The 27,967-nt window shown below is 58.7% G+C and overlaps 2 protein-coding genes across 2 annotated transcripts; one reads left to right on the top strand and one right to left on the bottom strand.

Annotated features, from left to right (window-relative positions):
* The first annotated feature begins 19 nt into the window (after nucleotides 1-19).
* Nucleotides 20-7,499, top strand: ROBO4 (roundabout guidance receptor 4). Its single transcript, XM_058818950.1, is given in 21 exon segments — nucleotides 20-127; nucleotides 241-285; nucleotides 374-652; nucleotides 730-868; nucleotides 943-1,070; nucleotides 1,778-1,890; nucleotides 1,978-2,197; nucleotides 2,285-2,406; nucleotides 3,054-3,225; nucleotides 3,304-3,454; nucleotides 3,538-3,668; nucleotides 4,084-4,260; nucleotides 4,340-4,631; nucleotides 4,716-5,240; nucleotides 5,328-5,480; nucleotides 5,559-5,741; nucleotides 5,832-5,951; nucleotides 6,031-6,365; nucleotides 7,101-7,238; nucleotides 7,326-7,440; nucleotides 7,442-7,499. Coding segments are annotated over 21 exon segments (3,660 nt in total). The 5' UTR covers nucleotides 20-63.
* A 1,219-nt stretch (nucleotides 7,500-8,718) lies between these two features.
* On the bottom strand, nucleotides 8,719-22,399 carry ROBO3 (roundabout guidance receptor 3). Its single transcript, XM_058818990.1, has 25 exons — nucleotides 22,249-22,399; nucleotides 18,809-19,135; nucleotides 17,896-18,053; nucleotides 16,683-16,803; nucleotides 16,470-16,608; nucleotides 15,756-15,883; nucleotides 15,551-15,675; nucleotides 14,937-15,108; nucleotides 14,635-14,846; nucleotides 14,126-14,207; nucleotides 13,874-14,042; nucleotides 13,621-13,787; nucleotides 13,267-13,391; nucleotides 12,967-13,186; nucleotides 12,774-12,886; nucleotides 12,153-12,633; nucleotides 11,949-12,075; nucleotides 11,737-11,840; nucleotides 11,450-11,659; nucleotides 11,204-11,360; nucleotides 10,968-11,135; nucleotides 9,347-9,453; nucleotides 9,182-9,259; nucleotides 9,004-9,108; nucleotides 8,719-8,927 (listed from the first exon to the last, which is right to left on the bottom strand). Exons 1-25 carry the CDS (start codon nucleotides 22,397-22,399, stop codon nucleotides 8,719-8,721), a joined length of 4,155 nt encoding a protein of 1,384 aa, XP_058674973.1.
* Between the last annotated feature and the right edge of the window lie 5,568 nt (nucleotides 22,400-27,967).

Raw genomic sequence — 27,967 nt, 5'->3', positions numbered from 1 at the left:
TGCGGGTGGGAGGAACCGGGATTTCGGGAGGAAACGGGGAGGCTGAGGCTGGCCAGGGCTGGTATGGCGGGCGGCTGGGAGACGGCGCTGGGCCTGGGGCTCTGCCTTGCCGCCCTGCACCGCGGAGGTGAGTGCAGCCCATGGGGCCAAACTCCACTCAACCCTGCCCCACCCCAGGTCTCAGACCATGCCCACCTGGGGCACCTATTGGCATTCCCCCACCTCCTTGTCACCCGACAGGCTGCCGCCTCCCCAGCGTGGCCACGGCACCCCAAACTCCAGCTGGTAAGGACGCCTGGTGGGTGGGAGATGCTGGTGGGAAGACACCAGAAAATCCTGTTCCCCCCACCCACAATGTGCCCTCCCACCGCAGTGCTGCGGGACAATTTCCGCCTGCAGCCGGGCGATTTGGTGACCACAGCGGGACAAGCATTGGAGCTGGATTGTGTTCCCCCCTTGGGGTACCCCGAGCCCTACATTACCTGGAAGAAGGATGGGGTGACCCTGGACTTGGTAGGTGGCAGGTACACGGTCACCAAGGGGAAGTTACAGGTGGCATCGGCGCAACGGAGCGACTCCGGTCTCTACATCTGCGTGGCGGCCAACGAGGCAGGCAGGAGGGAGAGCCGGGGCGCCCGCGTCTCTGTGCTGGGTAAGCCAAGGGTCCCCCACAGCTGGTGGGCACCTCACAGCCAGCCATGGTGCCATGTCCTCGATGTCCCCCTGCAGAGAAGCCGAGCATCGTGCGGCACCCGAGCGATGCCATGGCGGTGCCTGGCAGCACCGTGGAGCTGGGCTGCAGCGCCCGCGGTGACCCAGCGCCACAGGTGCAGTGGCACAAGGAGCACGGAGACCTGCCCTGGGGCAGGTAGGTGGTGGCAGGGGGGAGAGGTCCCATCCCTGGTGTGGGGATGAGGCTGATGCAGCGCTGGTGACCCTTAGGCACGAGGTGGACCGGGAGCACACGCTGCGCCTCTATGCCGTGACGGCCGCCGACGCCGGCGCGTACGTGTGCACAGCGCAGAGCCAGCTGGGCACCGCCGCCGCCACCACCGTCCTGCACGTGCAGGGTCAGTGCTGGCACCTCCGCCACCACAGGCACCAGGGACATCTTGGGGTCTATGCAAGGGGATCCATCTGACAGGATCCATCTAATGGGGTTCATCCATGGGCAGTCTGTCCATGCGGGTCCATCCAAGGCCATCCATCATCCATCATCCATCATCCATCAGCCATCAGCCATCAGCCATCATCCATCAAATAAAGTCCATCCAGCTGAGTCATTTGAGGGGATCCATCAAAAGGAGAACTTCCAAAGGTATGTCCATCCTAACACATCCATCCAACAAGATCCATCCATGTAAGGGGATCCATCTATGGAAATGCACTGAGGTGGGAGTCCATCTGAGGGGATTCATTCAAGATCATCCACTTTAAGGGGATCCAGCCAACCTGGTTCCTCCAAGGGGATCCATTTAAGGGGATCTATGGAAGATGGAAGTACATTGAAGGGGGATAGAACAAGAAATATCCATCCAAAGGGACATCATGGAGGGGTGAATCATGGGATCCCATCCCATGTCCCCAGGGGCAACACATCAAAGGGGACCCTTCCAAGAGGGGTCAATTGAAGGCAAACCAATGAAAGGGTGTCTGTCCAAAAGAGTCAGTCCATCCAGGTAGACGTCAGTATCTCCATGTGCAGGTATCTCAGGGGGTGTCTGGGCAGGTGCTTTGGTCCTGCCTGGTGCTGGATTCACCTTGTTCTGCCCCACAGACCGTCTGGCCACGGGCCAGCAGGACTCTGCCCCGCGGGAGCTGCTGGCCGTGCGGCTGCACCTGGACAACAGCACCGCCCTGCCCACTGCTGCTGTGCAGCTCCGCTGGCAGGTTCGTGTGATGCCACTCCCAGGGGAGAGGGGACGGGACACATCCCCGTGTCCCACCTTAACTCGGGATCCTTCCCTTCTCCTCCAGATGCTGATGCCGGTGCCCGTGCCCGTGGGCTACGTGGTGCTGTACCGCAGCCTGTTCCCGGTCGCCACCTCCTGGGTCCAGCACGATGCAGGCAGGGAGCTCAGCACCACCATCCCCGCGCTCCGCAGGGGCTACAAGTACGAGTTCAAGGTCCGACCCTACACCGGAGGGAGCCAGGGCTCAGACAGCAACAGCAGGCACCTCTGGATACCCGAGGAAGGTGTGTTGTGCATCCCCCGGGATGCCTGGGTGGTGGTGGGGAGGTTTGTTGGGGGTCCCAGGGGTCTCAGCATCCCTGTCCCGGCAGTGCCAAGTGCAGCTCCCCAGCGTGTCACCGTCAGCCAGGCTGAGGCAGGGAACGGCACCGTGGTGGTGAGCTGGGAGCCGCCTCCTCCTGAAGCGCACAACGGCGTCATCCGGGGCTACCAGGTATGGGGCAAGGGGCAAAGGGGCAGGGCGGGGGTCTTCTGGGCAGGGAGGGTCAATCCAAGGGGATCCATCCAAAAAGGGAGCCTGGCAAAGGTGGGGGTCTGTCCAAGGGGAGGAACCATCCAAGGAGTCTGTCCAGGAGGGGGTTCATCCAAAAGGGCCAGCCAGGGTGGAGGTCCCTCCCAGAGCATCTGTCTAGAGGCATCCAAGGGAGTTCATGCAAAGGAGTCCAACCGAGGGGATTCAGCCAAGGGAGCCCATCCAAAGGGGAGTCCATCAATGGGGGTCCATCCAAGAAGTTTTCACCCAAGGGGGTCCATCCAAAGGGGGGTCCATCAATGGGGATCCACCCAAGAAGTTTTCACCCAAGGGGGTCCATCCAAAGGGGGGTCCATCAATGGGGATCCACCCAAGAAGTTTTCACCCAAGGGGGTCCATCCTAGGGGCATACAAGGGAGCCCATCCAAAGGGGTCCTTCAAGGGGAGTCCATCAAGGAGATTCATCTTAGGGGACCCATCCAAGTGAATCTGTCCATGGGGGATCCGTCAATGGGAGTCTGTCAAGGGATGTTCATCTGAAGGAGTCTGTCCAAGGAGGTCCATCAAGGCTAATCACCTAAGGGATACATCTTCTTGGTGCCTGCCAGGTCTGGTCAATGAGTGAGGGCTGGCAGCATCCCACCAACAGGACAGTGGACGGAGCCACCCGGCGCCTGGAAGCCCTCCTCCCACACCCCGGGGCCGAGTTCTGTGTCCAGGTGGCCGCTTTCAACAGCGCAGGGCTGGGGGTCCCCAGCAATGCCACCTGTGGAGTCCTGGGTAGGAGATGGACAGCAAGGCAGGGTGTGGGTGGGGGTCAGGGTGGTGACATGAAGTGACACTGATGGGACCTTGCAGGGCTGGCAGCAGGGAGCAGCAGGGTGGTGCAGGCGCTGCGGCAGCCTGCTGTCATCGCAGCCGCTGGTTCCATGCTCTGGTTGGCCTTACTCGCCCTCCTCCTACTCCTGTGCCAGCGCCGCGCCAGCCAGGACGCTGCAGCTCGCCACAGGTGAGAGGCCATGGGCTGGGGGACACGGCACATCCCTGGTGTGGGGGGGGATGGATGCACTGACAGCACCTCTCGCCCTGCAGGCTGGTGGCTGGTGACTCTCCGTGGCTTGGTGGCCCCTGGAAACCCAGCTGTGCCCCCCGAAACCTCAGCAGCAGCAGCAGCCTCAGCAGCCGGCTCCTGGGCAGTGATGGCAGGGACCCCCACCCCTCCAGTGAGCCCCCTGGGGACTGGTGACCCCCAGCCACTGCCATGGGACCCCCACCCCTGCAGTGAACAATAGGGTTGGGACCCCCACCTAGTGCCGCAGAGCCCCCACTCTCTGCCATGAACCCCCTCCAGTACTATGGGACCCCCATGTGATGCCATTGGATTCCCACCCGGTTCCATGGAACCCTGACCTGCTGCAGCAGGACCCCCAGCCCAGGCTAGGACCCCACAGAGTGCCATGGGACCAGCAAAGTGTACCCAAGACCCCCACCCTATGCTGGGGGACCCCCAGTGCCATGGGGTTCCCCACTGGTGTTCCCCATTGTCTGCCTGCAGGCAGTGAGGACACACAGACCAGGCACAGAGGGGACAGGGGACACATGGCCTCATGGGTGCCCTGACCTCTCTTACTCTTCCAGACCTCTCCTTGGAGCCGTCGAGCCTTGGTCCCCCCACGCCCCCCATCCACAGCAGCCTCCATGGGGGACACCCACCCCCCCTCGGGGACATGGGGTGCTGTGCTGGGGGGCACCCTGGGGTGCATTCCTCGCCCAGCACCCCAAACCCAGCGCCCTGGGAGCGTGTCCGCAAGAGAGGTGGGTGTGGGGGACATGGGGGGACACGGGGGACACCAGGGTGATGGCCCATGGCCAATGTCCCTCACTCCCCCCGCAGAGCTGCACCAGGTGCACAGCACCCCGCTGCTCGTGGCTGGCCCCAGCCACGTCCCTGTCCCTGGGACTGGAGGCGAGTGGGGCACAGATTTGGGGCTGGCAGCCAGGCAGCCTCAGCAGAGGGGACACAAGAGTGGCACTGCCACTGCCAGGATGGACAGCAGGGACCCACGGCCACCGGCCTTCAGCTCTCCAAAGCCACACCGGGGCAGCACCCCGCTGGCCTCTGGTGTAACCACGTCACCGGTGACACCCCCGAGACCACCCCATGCCTGGCACCCACCGGTGACACGGTGAGTCTGGGTGTCCCCATCCAGGTGAGTCCCCTGCAACCCAGCCCTTCGCTGCAAACTCCAGCATGTCCCTTGCACCTGCAGGTCCCCGACCTTCGTGTGCCCCAGGGACACGTCTCTGGTCACCAGGCATCCCAAGGACATGTCCCCAGTCACTGGGATCCCCAGGGACAGGTCCCCAGTCACAGACAGCCCCAGGGGTGTGTCACCGGCCACCAGGAACCCTAGGGACATGTCCTTGGTCACTGAGCAGCCCAAGGACATATTCCTGGACAGCAGGCAGCCTAAGGATGTGTCCTCAGCCACCAGGACCCCCAGGAACATGTCACCAGCCACCAGGCACCACAAGGATCCATCACCAGCAACCAAGCACCAGAGGGACACAGCCTTGGCCACCAGGCACCCTGAGGACACCTCCCTGGTCACCAGGTGCCCCAGAGACCCATTACCTGTAGCCAGGTGCCAGAGGGACATCTCAGTGTCCACCAGGCACCCCAAGGACATGTCCCCAGCCAGCAGGCACCCAAAGGACACATCCCCAGGCACGAGGCTCCCCAAGGAGATGTCACCAGGCACAAAGCACTGCAGGGACAAGTTCCTGGCCTCCAGGTATGCCAAGGACATGTCCCCAGCCAACAAGTATCCCAGGGAGCCATCGCTGGTGACCATGCACACAAGGGACATGTCCCTGTGCAGCAGGTCCCCTGAAAACATGTCACCAGCCTTGAGGCATCCCAAGGACACATTGCCAGCCACTGGGCACCCCAGGGACACATCCCCACTCAGCAGACACCCTGAGGAGATGTCCCCAGTCTCTGAGCACCACAGGGACAAGTTCTTGGACACCAGGTACTCTGAGAACATGTCTCAGACCACCAGGAACCCATCACTGGCGACCATGCACACAAGGGACATGTCCCTGTGCAGCAGGTACCCTGAAAGCATGTCACCAGCCTTGAGGCACCCCAGGGACACATCTCCAGCCACCAGGCATCCCAGAGACTCATCTCCAGCCACCAGGCACTCCAGGGACACATCTCCGGCCATCAGGTGTCCTGAAGAGGTGTCTCCAGTCACTGGTCACCAGAAGGACATGTTCTTGGACACCAGGTATCCCAAGGACATGTCCCCGGCCACCAGCCACACCTGGGACATGTCACTGGAGGCCAGGCACTCAAGGGACATGTTCCTGGCTACCAGGTATTCCAAGGACATGTCCCTGGCCAGCGGGCGCCTCTCGCCAGCATTCAGCGATGGGGTCCTCACACAACAGCAGGTGGCTGAGGTGCTGGAGATGGACCAGGACACCACCTGCTGCAGGTATTCCCCATCCCCTGGGACACTCCCATGATTGCAGCATCCCCTGGTGCCAGCAGTACCCCCCCTGTGTTCCCCACAGACCCCCAGCACCGACCACACCACGCTCCTTCTCACCACCGCACACCTACGGCTACATCTACGGGCCACCGGCCTCTGAGCTGGGTGAGGAGGAGGAAGAGGAGGAGGAGGAAGAGGAGGAGGAGGAAGAGCACACAGCAACAGGGGGCTCACCAGGAGGGTCACTGCTGAACGGCTGGGGGTCTGTGTCAGAGGACAACTTTGCCAGCACCCGCTGCAGCCTGGTGAGCTCCTGCGACGGCTCCTTCCTGCTGGATGCCAGCTTTGCCCGGGCACTGGCCGTGGCTGTCGACGGCCTCTGCTACAGCCTGGAGGACACTGATGGGGCCTACAGGGGTGAGTGAAGGGCCCTGGCCCCCCTCTCTGACCCTGAGCATTGTCACCTTCTCAAGTGTGCAAACCCAGGGCACCACAGGGAACATTTCTGTGTCTGCTCTGGGGTGCCCTCGTTCATGGAGAGTCAAAATCAGTGACCCTCCATGGAGAACTTTCTCCTCATTCATGGAGAAATTTTCCCAGACTTCAAGATAGACTGGAACCCACAAAAGTGTGCAATAGACTATAGAGAGTAGTGTAGGTGTATCTCTGGGTGAGAAATTGAGGTTTTGGGATTTTTAGTATGTTGTGGATGGAAGGAAGATGGAGGGCACAGGGTTTGTCCTGGGTTTCTTCTTCTTCCTTCTTCTTCCTCCTTCTTCTTCTTGGGTTTGGGTGGCATTTGGTAATTGGGCAGAAAAGTCCCCATTGTGGGCTTTGAGGGATCAGTTATTGGGTTAAATTGAAAATAATCCAGGTGTCAGTTCTTAATTGGATAGTTTAGTCTTAAAAGACCTTGGAACAAGAGATTGTTGGCCATTTTGTGCCTTCTAATGAAAGGCTGCCAAACTCACAGTAGTGAGACTGTTTCACTGATAAGAAATAATAAACACCTGAGTCCAAACATGAACTACTGTCCCAAGTGCCTTCAATCCAGACCAAGAGAAACCCACAACTGGAGCTCCCACACTCAATGAAAATGGTTCCATTGGGACACCACGGTGATGCCACCATCTCTTGCCTTCTTCCCTGCAGGTCCCTCACCACCACCATCGCCCTTGGAGCAGGTCTTCCCACCCGGAGTCCACTCTGCCACCTGGGACTGGTGGAAAGTGCTGGAGGTGCCACAGAGAGCCAGGACAGAGGCAGCCATGAACAGCAGCTCACAGAATGGTGTGCAGTGCCCCAGTGCCAGAGTGGTGGGCACTGGGGGTGGTGAGGTGTTACAGGGTGTTGGAAAATGTGTCCTTTGCTTTCCAGGTGGCCAAGGGACAGGGATTGGCAGCCCCTGGGCCAGGGAAGGTGGTGAGCTGCAGGCAGGAGGGACAGGAGCGTGGCAGTCCCCAGGGCGCAGGACACAGCCAGGCCAGAGCCCTTGGCTCAGCTAAAATCCAGCTTTATTGGGCAGCTCCCCAAACAGGGGCTCTTTACTAGGAAAAGCCACCCACAAAGGGTGGGTGGCACCTAGGCGGGTGGGTGTCCCTCCTTATTCAGCGTTCTTGTCCTTCCCAAGTGTCCTCCTTCTTCCACAGTGTCCCCATCCCTCCTCAGCATCCCCACCCCTTCCCAAATTCCTCATTTCTCCCCAGCATCCTCATCTTCCCCAAGAGTCTGCATCCCTCTAAGTGTCCTTGTCCTCCCTCAGTGTCCTGCTCCTTCACCAGCATCCTCATCCCCCCTAACTATCCTTCTCCAGCCCAAGCACTGTTGTCCACCCTGTGTCCTTGTCTTTCCCTAGGGTTGTTGACCCCCTGACCATCCCCATTCCCACTGACAATGCCCATTCCTTCCAACTGTCCTTGTGATCTCTGATAGTTCATGTCCCTCCTCAGCATCCTTGTCCCACGTTTTCTATCTTTGTCTCTCCCAAATGTTCTCATCCTTCCCAAGCCACCTGAGTGTCCATGTGCTCCCTCTAAATGTCCTTGTCCCTCCTAATCATCCTCATTTCCAGCCTTCTCAGCCCTCCTGATTGTCCTCATCCTTCATCAGTTGTTTTGTCCCTCATGCCAAGTGTCCCCACTGTCCTCATCCCCCTACAGCCTTACTACTGTCCTTGTCTCTCCCAAGCAATCTTGTTTTTTCTCCAGCAGTCCTCAACCCCCTAGAAATCCTTGTCCTTCCTCCATTGTCCTCTTCCTTCAGGCCTCCTTGTCCCCCAGCCTTCCTTGTCCCTCACCAGCACCCTCATTCACCTGCTGTGTCGTTGTCCCCCCATGTAATCTTGTCCCCCACCAACTGTCCCCTCCCTTTCAATCACCTCATCCCTCTCAGGCGTCCTTGTCCTTTCCCATCATCCTTGTTCCTCCCAGCTGTCCTTGTCTCCAGGATCTTTGCCCCACTTAAGCATCTTCCTCATCCCTCCCCATTGCCCTCATCGCTCTTCTGCTCATCTGTCCCAGCTGTTTCTGTCCCCAGGGTTCGTGTCCTTCCTTGTCCCTCCTGAGCGTCCTTGTCCCTCCCCAGGGTCCTCATTCCTTGTGAATTCCTTGCCCCACCCCAAGAATACCTGTTCCCCCTCACTCTGACGCCCACTGGCCATGACCTCTGTACAACCCTATTTCCGCGGAGCCATCACAAATTAAAGAACATCCCTCCGTGTCCCGTGTCCCATCCCCGTGTCCCCAACTCTGTCACCGACTCGCCCTCCCTTCTATCGCTTCTCCCGCGGCGGGCAGGGTGCCCCGGTGCGGCGGCCGTGCCCGGTGCCCTCTCCGCGTTCCGCCGGGGTCCGGCTGCGCCCCGAGCCGTGCCCGCGGGAGCTGCCGGAGCCGCGGGACGAGACGCTGCCGGTGGTGGAGCAGCTGCCGGACACCGGCCCGCGGGGCAGGCACGGGGCTTTGCTGTAGGGGGGGACCTCATCTGCCGGGGAGGGACACGGTTGGGGCTCGGCAGTGCCACCGCAGCCCCTGCTGTCGCGGCCGGTGGCGCTGCTTACCGCGGCCCGGGCGCTGCGGGACCCTGCGCTCGGCCCCGCTCGGCTCCGGCCCCGCACCGGGCCCGGGGCTCTCTCCGGGCGGCGGCAGCGGCGGCGGCGGCAGCTCTGCGGCACAGGGGGAGGACGGGGCTCAGCTCCCTGAGCCTCCTGAATCCCCCGGTTCTTCCCTCCCACTCACCTCCCGTCTGCTTTTCCCGGCGGTAGCGGCTGCTCTTGGGCTTCAGGCGACTTTTGGAGATCGCCCCGCGGGTTTTCCCTGGGCAGGGGGGGATAGGATGGCAGCGTCAGCCCCTTCCACAGCCAGCGAGACCCCCACCCACCCACACGGGCCCCGGGGGCTCACCTGTGCCGGGAGGGCAGAGGGCTCGGGCTGGGCGGCCCTCGCCGGCATCCGGGGCCACCGAGGGGCTGCGTGCCCGTGGGGGGGTGCCCACACCGTGCGGGGGTCGCCTGGCAAAGAGGGGGTGGAGTGAAGGCAGCGTGGGGGGAGCGGCATGGGGGCTCAGGGGCCGCCACAGGGGTGGCACAACTCTCTAGAGCTGTGCCAGAGCCAGGAGAAGCCGTGTGGTACTGCCACAGCTGGATGGCAGTGGTGTAGGGGGGTGAAGCATCACAGCTGGGTGGAAGTGGCACAGCTGGATCACAGCTGGGTGGCAAAGGGGAGCTGGATGAGTGCAGTGGCACAGCTGGGGTGGAGGACCACAGCCTGGCAAGGCTGTCATAGCAGGGCTGGCCTGCAATGGCACATCTGGAGCACAGCTGGATATAGGCTGCACAGCTGGATTGCAGAGGCACAGCTGGATCACAGCTGAGGTGGCAAAGGGGAGCTGGATGAGTGCAGTGGCACAGATGGGGTAGAGGACCACAGCACGGCAAAGCTGGCCTGCAGTGGCACATCTGGAGCACAGCTGGATAGAGGCTGCACAGCTGGATTACAGCCACACAGCTGGACTGCAGTGGCACAGCTGGATCAACACACATCTGGACTGCAAGCACACTGGCAGATTGCAGCGGCACAGCTAAATCATGACACACCTAGACGGTAGCACAGCTGAATTGCAACCATGCAGCTTGGTTGCAGCTGCCCAGCTGGGTCATAGCACAGCTGGAATGCAACCTGGAGCTTGACTGCAGCTGCACAGCTGGAGTGCAGTGACATGCCAGCATTGTGGTGGCACAGATGGACCATGGCAGAGCTGGGGCACGGCAGCACAGCTGGGTGATGATGGCCCACCTGACTCATGATGGTGCAGCTATATTGCAATGCCCCTGTCACCCACAATGCCATGGATGTGCGATGGCAGCATGGCCAGAGCTCAGCTGGGGATCAGGGGTGGATGGTGGCACCATGGATGGATCACAAAGAGACGCCTGGACCATGGTAGGACATCCAGACTCCACTGGGGCATGCAAACCCCAATGGCATGGCCAGACCACGGTGGCACAGCAGGACCAGATCATGATGGAGTGGCTGGATTGTGATGGGAGACCCAGGCTATGGTGGGACATCCAGAGCCTGATCCAGAGTCCAGTGGCAAGGCCAGACTGTGGTGGAACAGTGGGACTGGATCATGTAAACATGATTGGGCACAACATCCAGAGCTCAATGGGACACCTGCATGTCCCATCAGATGACATATCTGCACCTCAGCAGCATGGCTGGACTATGGCAATATGGCAGAGCCAAACGGTGACAAAATGGCTGGGTTGTGATGGAACATCTGGACCATGGTGAGGCATCTTGACCCCAACAGAACATCTGGACCATGGTGAGGCACCTGGAAACTAATGACACCCTAACGACACAGCTGGACCATGATGGCATGGCAGGGCTGGGTATGACAACATGGCAATGGAACACCCAGGCCATGGTGGGACATCTGGACCTCAATGGGACATCTGGACCCCAGTGGGACATCCAGACCCCAATGGCACGGCCATACCCAGCAAGGCCCATCCCCTACCGGGGCAGGAGGGAGCCATCGAAGTCGCGGAGGCGGGGGATGTCCTCCGTGGTGCGGGGTGAGGGTGTCAGCGTGGCGGTGGAGCGGCAGCCCGAGGAGGTGGTGGGCGAGGATGCAGCAGTGGCACAGGGGATGTCCTCACCAGGGTACCACACCTCCATCCCCAACCTGCACGATGGAGACCACAGGGTAGCTGCTGGGGGCAGCATGCCCAGCCCCCGAGCCCCCACACTCACCCTCGGGCTGCCTCTTCCTCTTCATCCTCCTCTTCCTCCTCCTTCTCCTCCTCCTGGGCGCACTGGCTGAGCTCACTGGCTGAGGGTGGCGGGGGCAGCAGCTCTGTCCAGCTCACTGCTGGTGGTTTCACTGCTTGCCCGAGCTTTGCTCTGGCCCCTGTGCCGAGGAGGGATGCTGGGGGGGCTGTGGGGAGGGCACAGCACCACGAGCACCCACGTGTGCCCCCACCCACCCGACCACCCTACCGTGCTCAGCCCGGCCACGGGGCACCTGGGAGGCTGCAGCATCCACTGGCTGGGAACCCCCCCCAGAGTAGGAGGTCCCATACTGTGAGAAGGGACGGGGGAACGCGCAGAGCTCCTCACTGTCAACCTCGATGGTGCTGTAAACCGGCCCCTCGGCAGCCCCCGCTCCAAACTGCTCCGTCTGCGCGATGTAACGGGTGATGCCAGCATCTGCAGAGGGTGACCAGCATCATCAGGGCTGACCATAACCCCCTCAAGAGCCACCCAGCCCCATGCTGACCCCTCACCATTGTAGTATCTCTCAGTGGACCCCAAACACCCGGCAGAACTGGTTGTGCTGCCACCACGCCACACATCCGCCAGCCACGGGTAACCACTGCCAGCGGCTGCCCTGCAGGGGGACGGGGTGAAGGAATGCTGGTGCTCAGCCCTGGGGCAGGGCAGGTGGGCCAGGGGGGGTTACCTGGGGCAGGGCAGGGCAGGGGGGCCGGGGGGTTACCTGGGGTTGCTGCGCACTGGAGCTGGGAAGGCGACTGTGGAAAGAGATGGGGGTGAGGGCAGCGAGAGGCCGTACTGGGACCCCGCAGCACTCATGGGCTTACCGGTGGGTGTGTAGGCAAAGGATGCTGCAAAGAGACAGACAGTGGGTGGCTGATGGGTGGGGGATGAAGGTGAGGGGTCCCAGGGGTAGCACCCTCTGTACCAGTGAAGTGGCTGAGCTCCTTCTTCCTCCGGCGGCGGCTGTAGAGCCAAGCAGCAAAGGCCGCGAGGACGACCCAGCAAGCGCCACCGACACCGGCAATGAAGGCTGGCTGCCTGGCTACCTCTGCTAGATGCTCAGTCAAGCTGCTCCCAGCTGCTGGCCCCGCACCTCGCTCCACCAGGGGGGCTGCAAGGGACACGGGAAAGAAGGACACACCGGCAGGGTGCCAAGGAGCCATCCCCAGCACCGCAGTGGGTGTCCCCATCATGCCCCACCCATGGGGAACAGCTGTGACAATGAGGGACTCACCGATGTGGATGGGGACAGGGGCACTGCGGGCACCCACACCAGCACTGGTGGCAGCAGCAACCTCAGCACGGTAAGGGACCCCGGGGACAAGTCCGTGCAGCACTGTCGCCAGCACCGTCCCCTCCACGCTCTGGTTGATGTGGAAGCGGCTCTCATTGCCCAGGCACCAAATCTGGTGGGGACCAGGAGGAAAAGATGGGGCACACCCATAAGGACAGCATGACGTGGCATCATGAGAGGACAGAGTGGAGTTCATGGTGTCATGAGTGGACAGAGTGGAGCTGCCACACCCCTGCTGCTGTCCAGGCTTACCCGGTAATCGCGGATGACCCCGTTCTGCTCAGCCAGAGGTGGTGGCTGCCATGAGATGCGGACACTGGTACCATTCCCAGCCACACTGACAGCTCGTGGTGGGGCGCTGGGGGCTGCCGGTGGAGCACACATGGGGTATCACCTCCAGGCTGTCCCCAGGGACCCGCACCATCCCCTCCATCCCCGCACTCACCCGCCTCAGGGGTGCGCAGAGCCCGCACAGCACTGTCGGGACCGTGGAGGTGATGGAAGTAGGGTCGGACCTTGACCTCGTAGTCCTGGCCCCGGCGCAGCTCGGTGAGCAGGGCCCCCCGCTCCCCTGGAGCCCACACCGCCCGTGCCTCCTCCCAGCGCCCGCCGCGCTGCCGGTACAGCACCCGGTAGCCCTGAAGGAAGGGAGCCTGGTGCTCCACCTGAGGAGCCGAGGGAAGGGTGGGATGGGGGCATGATCGACACTGGGAGCCCTGTACTGGAAGGGAGGCTCAGCACTCACGGTCCAGGAGAGGTGGACGGTGCCCAGCGGCAGCACCACAGGTTCCTTCAGGTGCACAGCCACTTGTGCCAGCTCCTGCTGCACCTGCTCAGGATCCAGCCCTGGCTGCATGGGGTTGGTGTCTGCTGGAAACATGAGAGGATGGAAGGTCCATGCATATCTCCACTGGTGTCACCAAGGGAAGGAGCCATGGTGACAGCACATACCCATGGGAAACTCCACGGGCATCACTGGGAAAGGATGGACCCAAAGATTTTGGGTGCACGGGAATCTCCACTGGTGTCACCAAGTGGAGATGGACCCACGGGTGGGGGGTTTGTGGACACCTCCACTGATGTCCCTGCTGGGTCTCACCTTGGGTGCGCACAGGCTCCGAGATGCCACTGGGGTCACTGAGCCCGTAGGCGTTGACCGCCCGCACCAAGAACAGGTAGACAGTGTCAGGGACAAGGCCGGTCACTGTGTGGGTCTCACTCTCCACATCAGCTGCCACTGTCTGCCACGGGCCACCCACTGCCTGGCTGCCAGGGGACAGGGGTGACTCGTGACAGGGTGGTATCAGGCCACCACATCATCCCTGCAGCCAGACAAGAGGCTTGTGTGATACCTGAAAGCCTCCACTATGTAAGAGGTGACATCGGTGGCACCACTGTCCTCGTTCCCTTTCCAGCTCAGGGTGACACTGCTTTTAGTGACGTTGGTGACCACAGGGGTGGAGGGTGGCCCAGGGAGGAGATCGGGTGCAGGGGAAGGCAGGGAGAGGTTGGATTCATCACCTGCAGGGAGATGCATGGAGGTCTGGGTGGCTTTGTTCCCAGGGCCACGGTGTCCCCGCTGCGGTGAGATCTCCATGACCCACCTTGTACCTCCAAGGAGATGCCCCAGCTTGTCTCACCCGCTGGGCTGGTGGTCACGCACTTGTAGAGCCCGGAGTCTCTCACCTGCAGGGGGAAGAGCTCCTGCCCCATCACCCTGAGCACCCATCACCTCAGCACCCACCACGCTGAGCACCCACCACGCTTTGTACCCACCACCCTGAGCACCCACCACACTTGGTACCCACCGCCCTGAGCACCCGCCACGCTTTGTACCCACCACCCTGAGCACCCACCATGCTTCGTACCCACCATGCTTCGTACCCACCACCCTGCACACCCACCACGCTTTGTACCCATCACCCTAAACACCCACCACACTTGGTACCCACCACCCTGAGCACCCGCCACGCTTTGTACCCACCAGGCTGAGCCCCAGCACTGCTTGCACCCATCATGGTGAGCATCCACGTCCCTTTGCTCCCCCCTGGCACTCACTGCCCCCTCCCTCCCTGCAGTGCCCCCTCGAGTGCCCCTGCCGGGGCCGGCTCACCCGGAGGCCGCTGATCTGCAGGGTGCCGTTCTCCAGCAGGCTGGCACGGGGCTGCACACCTACCAGGGCACTGCCATCCTTCAGCCACCCCACGCTGCCTGTAGGGTCATGGGCCCCCGTCCCACAAGGCAGCAGCACCGTGGCCCCCACAGGCAGCACTGTCCGGTTAGTGGGGAGCAGGCTGAGCACCGGGGGGTGGAGTTCAGTGGGCGCTGCAGGGAGAAAATTGGGAATTGCTGAGTGGTGGGGTGGGTGTCACTCATGTGCTGGACGTGCCAGCTCTGCGCTGGCACTGGACTTACCCCCTGTCACCTCCAGGCCTGCCCTGGCCAGGACACTGCCGGCCACGCTGATGGCCTGGCACAGGTAGTGGCCGGCATCGCTGGGCTGGACGTTGATGATGGTCAAAGCACCACTGGGGCTCACCCAGACACGGCCAGAAGGGACTGGGGGCTGGCCCGGGAAAAGCAGGGTCTGAGAGGGAGTGGGAATAGTGGGGGATGAGGGGTGAGAAGCAGGGAATGAGATGAGGACAGAGTTAGGGGTGGGAATGAGACTGGGGACAGGGATGGGATGGGATGGGATGGGATGGGATGGGATGGGATGGGATGGGATGGGATGGGATGGGATGGGATGGGATGGGATGAAGTGGAATGAAGTATGATGGGGATTGTGATGGGAATGGAATGGGCACAGGAATGTAATAGGGACTGTGATAGGATGGTGATGAGAACAGGTAGGGATGAGGATTGGTAGTGGTGTAATGTTGAGATGGGATGAGATTGGGATGGAGATGAGATGGGGATGGAGTGGGAATTGTGATGGGGATTATGATGGAATGGAAATGCTGATGGGATTGGGATGAGGATGGGACTATGATTGGGTGTGGGGTCAAGGATGAGGGAAGGAGACAGACCTGGCTCCCCTCCTTCTGCCAGAAGACAGCGGGTGGTGGGTTTCCCTTGCTCTGGCACTGGAAAGTCACACTCTGGCCAGGGGTGACAGCTTGGTCATGGGGCCCTGTGACAAGCTGGGGGGGCACTGCAACAATGCAGGGAGAGACAAGGGCTTGTCTGGGCACTCCACCAGCACCCAAGGGTGCTCCCCAGGGCCCCCCTTACCATGCACAGTGAGGGTGCCCGATGCCTCCGACCTGCCCACGCTGTTGTCAGCCACGCAGGTGTAGGTGCCCTCGTCCTCCACCTGCAGCTGCCTGATCCGCAGGGTGTTGTCTGGCAGCACCTCCCACCTGGAGGAACCCACGAGGCTGGGGCACCAGGAGGGCGTAAGGTGCCATGGGGTGGGGATGTAGTGAGGGTGGAGGATGTGATGGGAATGTGGGATGTGATGGGTACAGGGGAAATCTGGCATGCAGGAAAATGGGAGATGTGATGGGGATGTGGAATGTGGTGGAGATGCGGAATGTGATGGGGATGTGGGATGTGATGGGGATGTGGGATGCAATGGGGATATGGAATGTGAGAGGATGTGGGATGCGATGGGGATGTGGGATGAATCAGGGATGCGGGTTGCAGTGAGGATATGGGATGTGATTGGGATTTGGGATGCGGTAAGAGTGTGGGATGCAATGAGGATTTGAGATGCAAAGGGGGATGTGGAATGGGATGGAGATGTGACACAATGGGAATGTGGAATGCAGTAGGGAGCACAGGATGTGCTGAGCATGGAGGATGTGCCAGGGTCATGGGATGCAATTACTTGATGCCATGAGGATGCCAGGTGCTCCAAGCACACCAGGCTGGCACACACTGAGCTGCCCAGCTGTACCACAGGACCCTGGCTGCCCTTAGCCACCCCTCTCGCCCCCTACTCACCTTCCCAGTGGCATTTCACCCTCCTCCTTGCGCCAGCGTGCTGCCGGCTGCGGATCCCCCATCACCTTGCAGGCAAACTCCGCCGTGCCCTCCACCAGCACCACCTGGTTCTGGGGCCTCTTGCCAAAGGCTGGGCGCTCTGTGGGGTGGCTGTCAGTCCCAGCAGGATAGCACCCACCTCCCTGACACCCCAAACTTGAAATCCCCACGTACCAAAGACGACCAGCTCAGCTGGCTCGCTGTCCCTCTCCCCCACCACGTTGGTGGCCACGCACACATAGACGCCAGCATCGCTCTTGTGAGTGCTGGCCACCATCAGCTTCCCACCACGGATCTGCAGGAGGAACAGCTCATCCCACATTGCCATCACATCCCACATCCCCATCACATCCCACATTGCCATCACATCCCACATTGCCATCACATCCCACATTGCCATCACATCCCACATTGCCATTACATCCCACACCCCCATCACATCCCACACCCCCATCACATCCCACATCCACACTGTATCCCACTTCCCCATCACACCCCACATCCCCATCACATCCCTCATCCACACTGCATCCCACATCCTCATCACATCCCACATCCCCACTGCATCCTACTCCCCCACTGCATCCCACAACCCCATGACATCCCACATCCTCATTGCATACACACACACATCTCCCATCCCTATCAAATTCTGCGTCTCCATTGCATCCCACATCCCCATTGCATCCCACATCCCCACCTCATCCCAAATCCTCATTGCATCTCATCCTGACTGCATTCTGCATCCCCATCACATCCTGCATCCTCATTGCATCTCACACTTGCACCCACACTGTCATCACACCCCATGTTTCCATTGCATCCCAAATCTCTGATGCATCCCATATCCCTATCCCGTCCTACATCCCCATCTCACCCCATATCCCTAAACCATCCTACATCCCCATCTCACCCCATATCCCTATCCCGTCCTACATCCCCATCTCACCCCATATCCCTAAACCATCCTACAACCCCATCTCATCCCATATCCCTATCCCATCCTACATCCCCATCTCACCCCATATCCATCCCATCCTACATCCCCATCTCACCCCATATCCCTAAACCATCCTACATCCCCATCTCATCCCATATCCGTATCCCATCCTACATCCCCATCTCACCCCATATCCATCCCATCCTACATCCCCATCTCACCCCATATCCCTATCCCATCCTACATCCCCATCTCATCCCATATCCCTATCCCGTCCTACATCCCCATCTCATCCCATATCCATACCATCACACAACTCTGCTGCATCCCACATCCCCACCACATTCCAGATCCTCACTGCTCCCCATCCATGTCACCCCACATCCTGAGTCCCTATAACACTCCCCATCCCCTACATCACCTTCAGCCCAGCTCTGCCCCGCTCACCGTCAGGCGCTCGTCCTTGTCGCTGACCCGGACCCCGTTTTTCTTCCAGGACACGCTGGGCTCGGGGTGCCCGCGGGGCGGGACGCACTCCAGCACGGCCGGTTCTCCCGCCGCCACCACCACGTCCCCCGGGGGCTGTCGGAAATCGTCCCGCAGCACTGCGGGGACAGCGCGGCCTCAGCTGCCGGCCCCGCGCCCCCGGGCTGCGGCAGCACCAGGGCTCGGAATTGGCTTGAGCAGATTTTCGTTTATCTTCATTGATTTTACTTGATTTTCAAATGCTTTCAAATATTTTCATTTGTTCGCATTTATTTCCATGTGTTTTCAATTATATTCACCTCTCTTAATTTCTTTTACCATGTTTTCATTTATTTTCACTCCTTTGCAGTAATTTTCATTTATTTTCATTTATTTCCAATTATTTTCAGTTCTTTCACTTTTTCTCTTCACTAATTTGCACTTATTTTTTCATTTATTTTCACTTTCAGTTATTCCCACTTTCTTTAATTTATTTTTCTTCCATGTTTTATTTTCTCTCATTTACATTCATTTCCACTTCTTTACTTTTAGTTTCACTAATTTTCACTTGTTTACTTTTTTCATTTGTTTTCGCTTAGTGTCATTTATTTCCAATATTTCATTTGTTTTCACTTAGTGTCATTTATTTCCAATATTTCATTTGTTTTCACTCAGTGTCATTTATTTCCAATATTTCTCACTTCTTTTAATTTATTATCATTCATTTTCACTTTATTTATCCCTAATTATTTTCCTCTTATTTTTATTTATTTTCCCCTCTTCACTTGGCGACAGAGATGGGAACGTGAAAGCCACAGCTGCAGGAGCAGGCTGGGTTTAGGGGCGATACCAGAACCCCAAATTTCCCTCCCTCAAATCCTCCCCCAGGACTCACCGGCCACCTCCAGGGAAGCATTGCGGCTGGTGGCCTCGCCCAGGTAATTCCTGGCCACGCAGACATAAACGCCCTCGTCGGGCTTTCCCCGCCGGCCGTGCAGGATGCGGAGGAAGAAGAGGGAGCCGCCCGGGAGGAGGGTGCGGTGGGAGCGGGGATCCTCCCGGTCCGTCTCCACCCGCTCCCCGTCCTTGTACCACTCCACCTCCGGGGCCGGCCGCCCCTCGGCCTTGCAGCTCAGCGTGGCCGGGTCCCCCTTGGTGACCAGGACATCCGTGGGGTGCTCCACGATGCGGGGAGCCGTGTCCTCCAGCTGGGCGTGGGATCCTGCAGGACAATCGGGAGGGGCAGGGATGGGTTTGGGGGCTGAGCATTCCTGCATTGAGTGGTGCTCTCCTGGCCCCAGACCCTGCTTTGCTTGGAAGGCAGGAGGTGAGAGATGAAATGTGGCCAGGTCCCAGCCCAGCCTATCCCAGGGTGGGAGGGAGCAGGACCACAGAACCACAGAATCACAGAATTCAGAGGATCACAAAATCACAGAATGAGAGGAACACAGGGTCAGAGGATCACAGAATCACAGGATCACAGAATTCACAGAATCAGAAGATCACAGAATGACTGGGTTGGAAAAGACCTTCAAGATCATTGAGTCCAACCCAGCCCCAATCCCTCAACTAAACCCTGGCACCCAGTGCCACATCCAGGCTTTGTTAAACACACCCAGGGATGGGGACTGCACCACCTCCTCAGGGCAGACAATTCCAGAACTTTATCATTCTGTAAAACACATCTTCATAACATCCAACCTAAATTTCCCTTGGTGCAGCTTAAGATCAGATGGGGAGGGTGTCAGGCAAGGCCAGTGGGACAAAGCAGCCTGATGAAATGGGGATGGGACTAAATTCTCCCCAAAAAGGGATTTTTCCACCAGCTGCAAGTGCTGACTTTCTGTAGCAGAGCTGGTCATTCTGGGCTGCAGAAAATGCTTAATTTTAAGTTTTTAAAAGCCCCATATTGGAGTTATGGGGCTGTTACAGAAAAAGAACCAACCCTGCTAGGGCACAGGAATTAATAGATGGTCATTAATGTCAGTATAATTAATGCTCATTAATGCTGGGGCCAGCTGGGCTGAACCACGTGTGTCCCCAACACCGCCTGGGGTGTCTTGGCAGTTTGGTCCCCAGGTGTCACTGCTGGCCCAGTGGCACAGGCACACACTGCATGCCCAGCCACATGTGTGCACACAGCTGTGGGTCTGCACAGGTGCATATGAGCATTACACACACGTGCATGTGTGCTCATGTGCGTTACACACACGTGCATGTGTGCACACGTGCATTACAAGTGCAGGTGCATGTGTGCACAAGTGCATTGCACATGTAGGTGTATGTATACGTGTGGGCAGTCACGCAGGGGTATGCACACACACACAGGTGCGACCACACACATGTGCTTGCACACACACATATGAACATGTGTGCTTCAGGTGGGATGTGCATGTTCTGACATGCACAGATGCATGCATGCGTGTGTGCATTCGTGCAGGGTGTAAATGCACACACACACACATCTGCACACATGCATGTATTTGGTGGGGGTCCTTTCATACATACATATGTGTTCAGGCATGCAGAGGTGCACACACGTGCACATTCACACACGGGTGTGGCATGCATACACAGGCTGCACACACATGTGCACATTCACACACGGGTGTGGCATGCATACACAGGCTGCACACACAGGTGCACATGCACAGGGGCACACACAGGTCCACGCACATCCATGCACATCCACACACACTCAAGTGGGGCCATGAGCCTACGCTTACCCACACTGCTGCATGCACACACATGCACACACACGCACACTGCACACACATGCATACTGCTCCTAAAAGCACACATGCACACTGTACACATATGCACACACATGCACGCTGTACAGACATGCAAACACACGCACAATGTACAGACATGCACACACCACATGCACACTGCACATAAATGCACACATGCACATAAATGGACAGATGTACATACATGCAAGCACCTGCGCAATGTACAGACACACACATGCATGCACACATGCAAATACATGCACATGCACACACATACACTGTCCATAAATGCACACATACAGACACACGCACACTGCCCATACAAGCACATACGCACATACATGCACACATGCACACTGTACACACATGCACATGCATGCACACGCATGCACACTGCCCATAAATGCACACACATGCATGCACATGCACACGCACCCCACACACGTCTCCCACTCGCACACACCCTTTCCCCTCACTCTGGGGCAGGATGCAGTTTGGGGTGCCCAGGGGTTGCCATGGGGATGGGCTGTGGCTGCCATGGGGACGGAAGCGATGCTGCAGGGCACTGGGTACCCCGGGGGGCACAGCAGGGACTGAGGGGGCCGCAGCTGGGCCCGGTGACTAATTGGGACAAGCAGGGGGTCAGGGCAGGCCCCTCCCTGTGCCCGGCTGGCTGTGCAGGGGCAGGGGCTCCCAGGGGGTTTGGGAACACCCCCGCCCCCTCCCCAGCCACCCAGGGCCAGCTGGAGGGGCACAGACTAAAAAAGAGGGGAGAAGCTCAAAACTGAGTCAAAATTCAGTCAGACACCTCCTCCCTCACCCCCACTCTGCTCATTGGGGTCATGGGGCTGGTTTGGGGACATGGGGAGGATTAGGGCACACGGAGCTGGTTGGAGGACACTGGAATGGTTCAGGAATGCAGAGAGAGTTTGGGAACACGGAGCCAGTTCCAGTCAGTAGTCTGGGATTGGCTTGGGGACACAGAGCTGGTTTGGAGATACGGAGTCTCTCCTAGTTTTGTCTGGGAGTTGGTTTGGGCACACTGGGACAGGTTTGGGACACAAGGCTGGTCCTGGTTTGGAGACTGGGCATGGATGTAGGGAAATGAAGGCTGTTTGTGGACCCTGGGTTGCCCCTGGTTCGGGGTCTGGGGACATGGGGACAACTTGGTGTCTGTCCCAGCTCACAGTCTGGCAGCTGAGGAGGAACACGGGACAGTTTGGGAACAGGGAGCTGCTTGCAGTTCAGGATTTGGGAACACAGGACTGGTTTGGGAACACCAGGACGGTCCTGACTTGGGCAGAGCGGGCTGGTGTCGGTTTGGGGTCGTGTAGACGATCTAAGGACACCACATCACTCCCAGGAGCTGGGGACAGGGAGTTGATCCCAGAATGGGGACACGGGGCCGGCGTGGGGACACTGGGTCAGTTCCGGAGCTGTGACATGGGGCAGGTCCGGTTTGGGGACAAGGGGACAGGATGGGAATCCAGTGTGGGTGCTGGTGGGGTCCCAGCTGGGGCTGGGGTCTGTGGGTACTCCCAGCATCCCGGCTGGAGCGGGAACTCCGGGACGGGGAGCAGAGGGACCGGGGAGCACGTACCGTTACCGGGGCTGAGATCGGGCAGGTGGAGCGCGGCGATGGAGCGGTTGATGCCGAGCAGCAGCGAGGAGGAGGAGTTGGAGCCTTCGGCTCCCAGCGAGTCGGCGAACAGGTTCATCTGCAGCAGCGTCTTCAGCAGGTACCGCAGCATCCTGTCCCGGCTCGGCTGAGATCGGCGGGGCTCGGCTCGGCTCGGCACGGCACTACCCGGCACGGCAAAGGCTGCACTACCGACACTACCCGGCACGGCAAAGGCTGGCTCAGCTCAGCCCGACCCGGCTTAGCCCGATCCGGCTCAGCTCAGTTCGGCTCAGCCCGATCCGGCTCAGCTCAGTTCGGCTGGGCTTGGCTCAGCTCAGCCCGATCCGGCTCAGCTCAGTTCAGCTGGGCTCGGCTCGGCTCAGTTCATCCCAGTCCGGCTCAGCTCAGCCCGATCCGGCTCAGCTCAGTTCGGCTAAACTCGGCTGGGCTCAGCTCAGTTCAGCCCAATCCGACTCAGATCAGCCCGATCCGGCTCAGTCTGATCCGGCTCGGCTCAGTTCCGCCTAGTCCGGCTCAGTTCAGCCCGATCCGGCTCAGCTCAGTTCAGCTGGGCTCGGCTCGGCTCAGTTCATCCCAGTCCGGCTCGGTTCAGCCCGATCCAGCTCAGGTCGGTCCGGCTCAGCCTGATCCGGCTCAGCTCAGTTCGTCTCTGTTCGGCTGGGCTCAGCTCAGTTCAGCCCAGTCTCGCCCAGTTCCGCCCAGTCCGGCCCAGCCCGGCTCGACTCGGCTCAGCCCAGCGCGGCTCAGCACAGCCCGACTCAGTCCGGCTCGGCTCGGCTCGGCTCGGCTCAGCACAGCCCGACTCAGTCCGGCTCAGCTCAGCTCAGCTCGGCTCGGCTCGGCTCGGCTCGGCTCAGCTCAGCCTGCGGCACCGCCCCCGGGTAGGGGCCGGCCCGGGGCGGTGCGGGGCGGGGTGACGCGGGTGTCCCTGTGTGCCCTCCCCGTCCCCGAGCAGCGGGATGGGGACCGAGGCGGGGGATGTCCCGTGTGGGGTGGGGTGGTGCAGTGGAACTGGGGTGAATTTTGAGGGGGCACAGGAAAAGGGGGGTCCTAGGGCTGGAGGGACGACACGGAGGAGACGCAGCAGCTCCCAGGCTTCACCCCAAATTACGCGACACCACATGGGGCTGCATCACCCCACACTCGGGACCCCCCGTCAGTGAACCCCGAAAAGCAGCACGACCCCGCAGCCCACGGGGAATGAGGCTGAGTAGCACACTGAGGGACACTTTGGGGGTGCTGGGACCACCAGTGGCCTTCAATTTGTGGGGTCAGGGGGGAAACACGAAGGAATCAGCACCATTGAATGCGTGAGTAGCAATTGGCCGTTTAATTATTGTGTTTGTGCTGATGTGGGAAGCAATGAGGCTCCTTCAGCGAGCACCGGGGGGGGCTGGGGGAATTAATTAGGGAGGTTCATTATGGGGTGAGGGGGCTCCTGGGGGGAGCTTATTAAAGGATATTTTGATGGTGGCACTTGGAATAGGGTAAAAGTGGGGAAAAAGGGAAGTGGGGAGTGTGGGGAAGCTGGAGGGGGCTCGGGGGAAAAGAGGAGGTGGGGAAGTAAGGGGCAGTGGAGGAGGACCAGGGGGACTGGGTTTGCACATCTGGGATTTGGGAGGGAGAAGGGGCCTCACATCTGCATGCCCAGAGCAGTGGGAGTCTGCCCACATGTGTTTGCACATCTGGGTCCCCAAAGGCATTCACATCTGGAGGACACTTGGGGCACAGCTGGGGAGGGGGGGAGGTTTATCCACACACATCTGGGGCACCAAGGATCTCCAGGATGTTCACATCTGGGAGGGTTGGGTGGTGTGGGGGATGCAGCCGCATCAGACCAACAGCTGGAGAGGTCCCTGATGTCACAGCTGGGCACACAGCTGTGCACAGGCATGCTCGAGCACACTGGAGAGCCAGGTGGTTTCCCTTTGTGCACATCTGGAGTTTGCACATCTGGACAGCTTGCCCAGGCTGCTTTTCCACGGCCAGAGCTGTGCTGAGGCTGCAGAGGGGTGCACATCTGACCCACTCAGCCTCAGCAGCATCCTCTGGGCTCTCCATATCCCACCGAATCTGCCAGGTGTCCGGTGGGCAATGCATTATTCATCTGTCCCTTGGAGCTAGGCACAGAGAAAGTAAATAAATATTAATTTAGTAGGAGCACAAAGCTTTTCCTCTTCTCCTGCTGGCAGTGTGGCAGCACAGGGATTTCTCGGTAGGATCAGAAAAAAAAAAGTATCCATGAAAGAAGAGGTTTATCCAACTATTACCTGAATAATTCTGTGGGATGGGAATTGATGGCAATGCTGGAATATCTAAACATTGCATGCTCCTGTTTCCCCACCTTCTCCTTTTGGGAAAAGCTGACCTGAGGAATGGGACATCTCCAACACAGAACTACAGGATGAAAAAGGGTGTTAATCCATGGAAAACCCTTGGGCCCCTTTTCATGGAGTCCTTGGAAAATGTGAGAATTTTTAATGGGAATCCTGGAGGTTTTGGGAGCCTTAGGGATTAAAGCACCTCTGTATTAATCCCAGTCTGAGGCCTGAGGCCGCAGCGATGGCTCCCTGGGGTGACACACGCACATCCAGCGCCTCCTCTGAGAGAGCTTGTGATGGGGAATGGAGACAAAGGAGCCGCCTCATCCCGATGGATAATCCCCCTCAGATCCATCCCGTTAATCAGCTGGGCAAACAGCGAGAGCGGGGGCATCGCCTCCTCGTTAGCAGATTTATTCTCACTGCCACGGCATTTAATTGCTGCTTGATTTAGCGATTAGCGCCTGTTTGCCCAGGCTTTGCCCAAATCACCCTCCTCAAAGTTTTTACATGGGGAGGAGGCTTCCTCCGTACTTTGTTATCCTCATTATTCTACACTGGTTTTGCTGCTTTCTTATTCCTCCTGTTTTTCCCCAACCAACCCTCGCTGAGCGGCATTGGGGAGCTGGGGAGGGGGGAAACTGAGGCACGAAGTTTGGCCATAATGAGGAGCGACAAGATATTTGTCTGGGCAAATGAGCGGCTGGGTCCCCCCTCCCCGCTGCCGGGGGAATCCCTGGCAGCCCCGTTATTAACATTCCCCCCGGGAGCCCCCCACCCCGAGCCAGGCGTTTGGCCGGGAAATGCGGCTTTTTGAATATTTATAGAGGTTGTGGCAGCACTTGGGGTGGGGAGGAGGGAAAGGGGAGCACGGGGGCGGCTGGGGGATGTGGAGAAAGCGATGTTGGGGACTGGGGGTGGTGGGGGGGGCATGGAGCTGGAATCCTTTAGGGATGACACTGGGATGCTGTAGGGGATGACACTGGGGATGGTGTGGGGATGACACTGGAATGGAGTGAGGAATGACATTGGGATAGTGTGGGGGATGACACTGGAATGCTTTAGGGATGACACTGGGATGGTGTAGGGGATGACACTGGGATGGTGTAGGGGATGACACTGGGATGCTGTAGGGGATGACACTGGGATGGTGTGGGGCATGGCACTGGGATGCTGTAGGGATTGACACTGGGATGCTGTAGGGGATGACACTGGGATGGTGTGAGGCATGGTACTGGGATGCTGTAGGGGATGACACTGGCTTGCTGTAGGGGATAATGTTGGGATGCTGTAGGGAATGACATTGGGATGGTGTAAGGAATGACACTGGGATGCTGTGTGGGAAATGACATTGGAATGGAGTGGAGGATGACACTGGGATAGTTTGGAGAATGATGCAGGGATGCTGTAGGGGATGGCACTGGGATGGAGTGGGGAATGACACTGGGATGCTGTAGGGGATAACGCTGGGATGCTGTAGGGAATTACACTGGGATGGTGTGGGGGATGACACTGGGATCGTGTAAGCAATGACACTGGGATGCTGTGGGGGGTAGCACTGGGATGGTATAGGGGATAATGCTGGGATGCTTTAGGGATGACACTGGCATGCTGTAGGGGATGACACTGGGATGGTGTGGGGAATGACACTGGGGTGCATTAAGGGGTGGCATTGGGATGCTGTCAGGAATTACTCTGGGATCCTGTAGGGGATGACACTGGCTTGCTTGAGAGGACAGTGCTGGGATGCTTTAAGGAATGATGCTGAGATGTTTTAGGAGAATGTAGTGGATGTTCTAGAGGATACAAGTAGGATCCTTTGGGAATCATGATGGATACTTCAGGGGGTGACAAGACTGGGATTGTCTGAGGGATAACTGTGATGCTTTAAGGAACGATGCTGAGATGTTTTAGGGGAGCATATGGGAATGACTGGGATGCTTTAGGGGATGATACTGTGTTGATTTAGAGGATGATGCTTGGACGCTTTAACAAATAATGCTAGGATGTTTTAGGGCATGGAGCTGGAGAGTTTTGGGGAGCATACTGGGATGGTGTGGGGAATGACACTGGGATGTTTGGGGAATGATGCTGGGATGGTGTAGGGGATGACACTGGGATGGTGTGGGGGATGACACTGTGATGGTGTAGGGAATGACACTGGGATGGTGTGGGAGATAATGCTGGGATGCTGTAGGGGAAGACACTGGGACAGTTTGGGGGATGACACTGGGATGGTGTGGGGGATGACACTGGGATGGTGTGGGGGATGACACTGGGATAGTTTGGGTGATGACACTGGGATGGTGTGGGGGATGACACTGGGATGGTGTGGGGGATGACACTGGGATGCTGTAGGGGATGATACTGGGATGCTGTAGGGGATGACACTGGGATAGTTTGGGTGATGACACTGGGATGGTGTGGGGGATGACACTGGGATGGTGTGGGGGATGATGGTGGGATGCTGTAGGGGAAGACACTGGGATGGAGTGGGGAATGACACTGTGGTGGTGTAGGGAATGACACTGGGATGGTGTGGGGGATGACACTGGGGTAGTTTGGGGGATGACACTGGAATACTGTAGGGGATGACACCAGGATGCTGTAGGGGATGATATTGGGATGCCGTAGGGAATGGTGTCAGGATGGCTCATGGATAACACTGTCTAAGGGGAGTGCACTGGGGTGTTTTAGGGGATGATGCTGACATGCCCTAAGGAATGACACTGGGATTTTTTCAGAGAACAGACTGGACTGTTCTAGGGGATAATGGTGGGATAAATTAAGGAGAGATGCTGGCATCCTTAAGGTCCTTTAGAGGACCTTATGGGACTTCAGGGTGTGATGCTAGGGATGCTGTAGGGGAGCAATCTATCATGCTTTAGAAAATGTCACTGGGATGCTTTAAGGGATTCATCTGGGATGCACAGAGAGATGCCAGGATGTATTAGGGGATGATGGTAAGATACTGTGTTGCAGTACACTGGAATGCTGCAAGGAATAATGCTGGAATGCTGTAGGGGATGGTGTTGGGATGCTTTAGGTGAATGATCCTGGGAAACTTTAGGGAAGCACATTGGAATGATTTAGAGGATGACAGTGAGGCTTTAGGAGAGGATGCCAGGGTGTGAGATGGAATAACGTTAGGATGTTTCAGATGAACATGCTGGCATGATCTAGGGGATGACACTGGGGTGCTGTAGGGGTTGATGCCAGGATATTTTAGGGGATGGTGCCAGAATTTTTTAGTGGATGCTTTAGGAGAGCTTAGTGAGATGCTTTAGGGGATGACTGAGAAGATTTAGGGGAGCGCACTGACGTGCTTTAGGGGATGATGCCAGGGTGTGCAAGGA

The sequence above is a fragment of the Ammospiza caudacuta genome, chromosome 23 (genome assembly GCF_027887145.1).
Source record: "Ammospiza caudacuta isolate bAmmCau1 chromosome 23, bAmmCau1.pri, whole genome shotgun sequence".
In the NCBI taxonomy this organism is placed as follows: Eukaryota; Metazoa; Chordata; class Aves; order Passeriformes; family Passerellidae; genus Ammospiza; species Ammospiza caudacuta.
Note: the sequence above shows the minus strand (reverse complement) of the source record. Positions and strands in the feature narration are given on the sequence as shown.

What these genes read in the sequence shown, in the direction of transcription:
- ROBO3 (XM_058818990.1), bottom strand. Translation starts at nt 22,399, where the DNA reads ATGCTGCGGTACCTGCTGAAGACGCTGCTGCAGATGAACCTGTTCGCC. An exon ending in TGCTTCCCTGGAGGTGGCCG is followed by an intron (nt 18,054 to 18,808) that starts GTGAGTCCTGGG and finishes CTGTCCCCGCAG; the next exon opens with TGCTGCGGGACGATTTCCGA. An exon ending in CCGGGAAAAGCAGACGGGAG is followed by an intron (nt 9,109 to 9,181) that starts GTGAGTGGGAGG and finishes CCTGTGCCGCAG; the next exon opens with AGCTGCCGCCGCCGCCGCTG.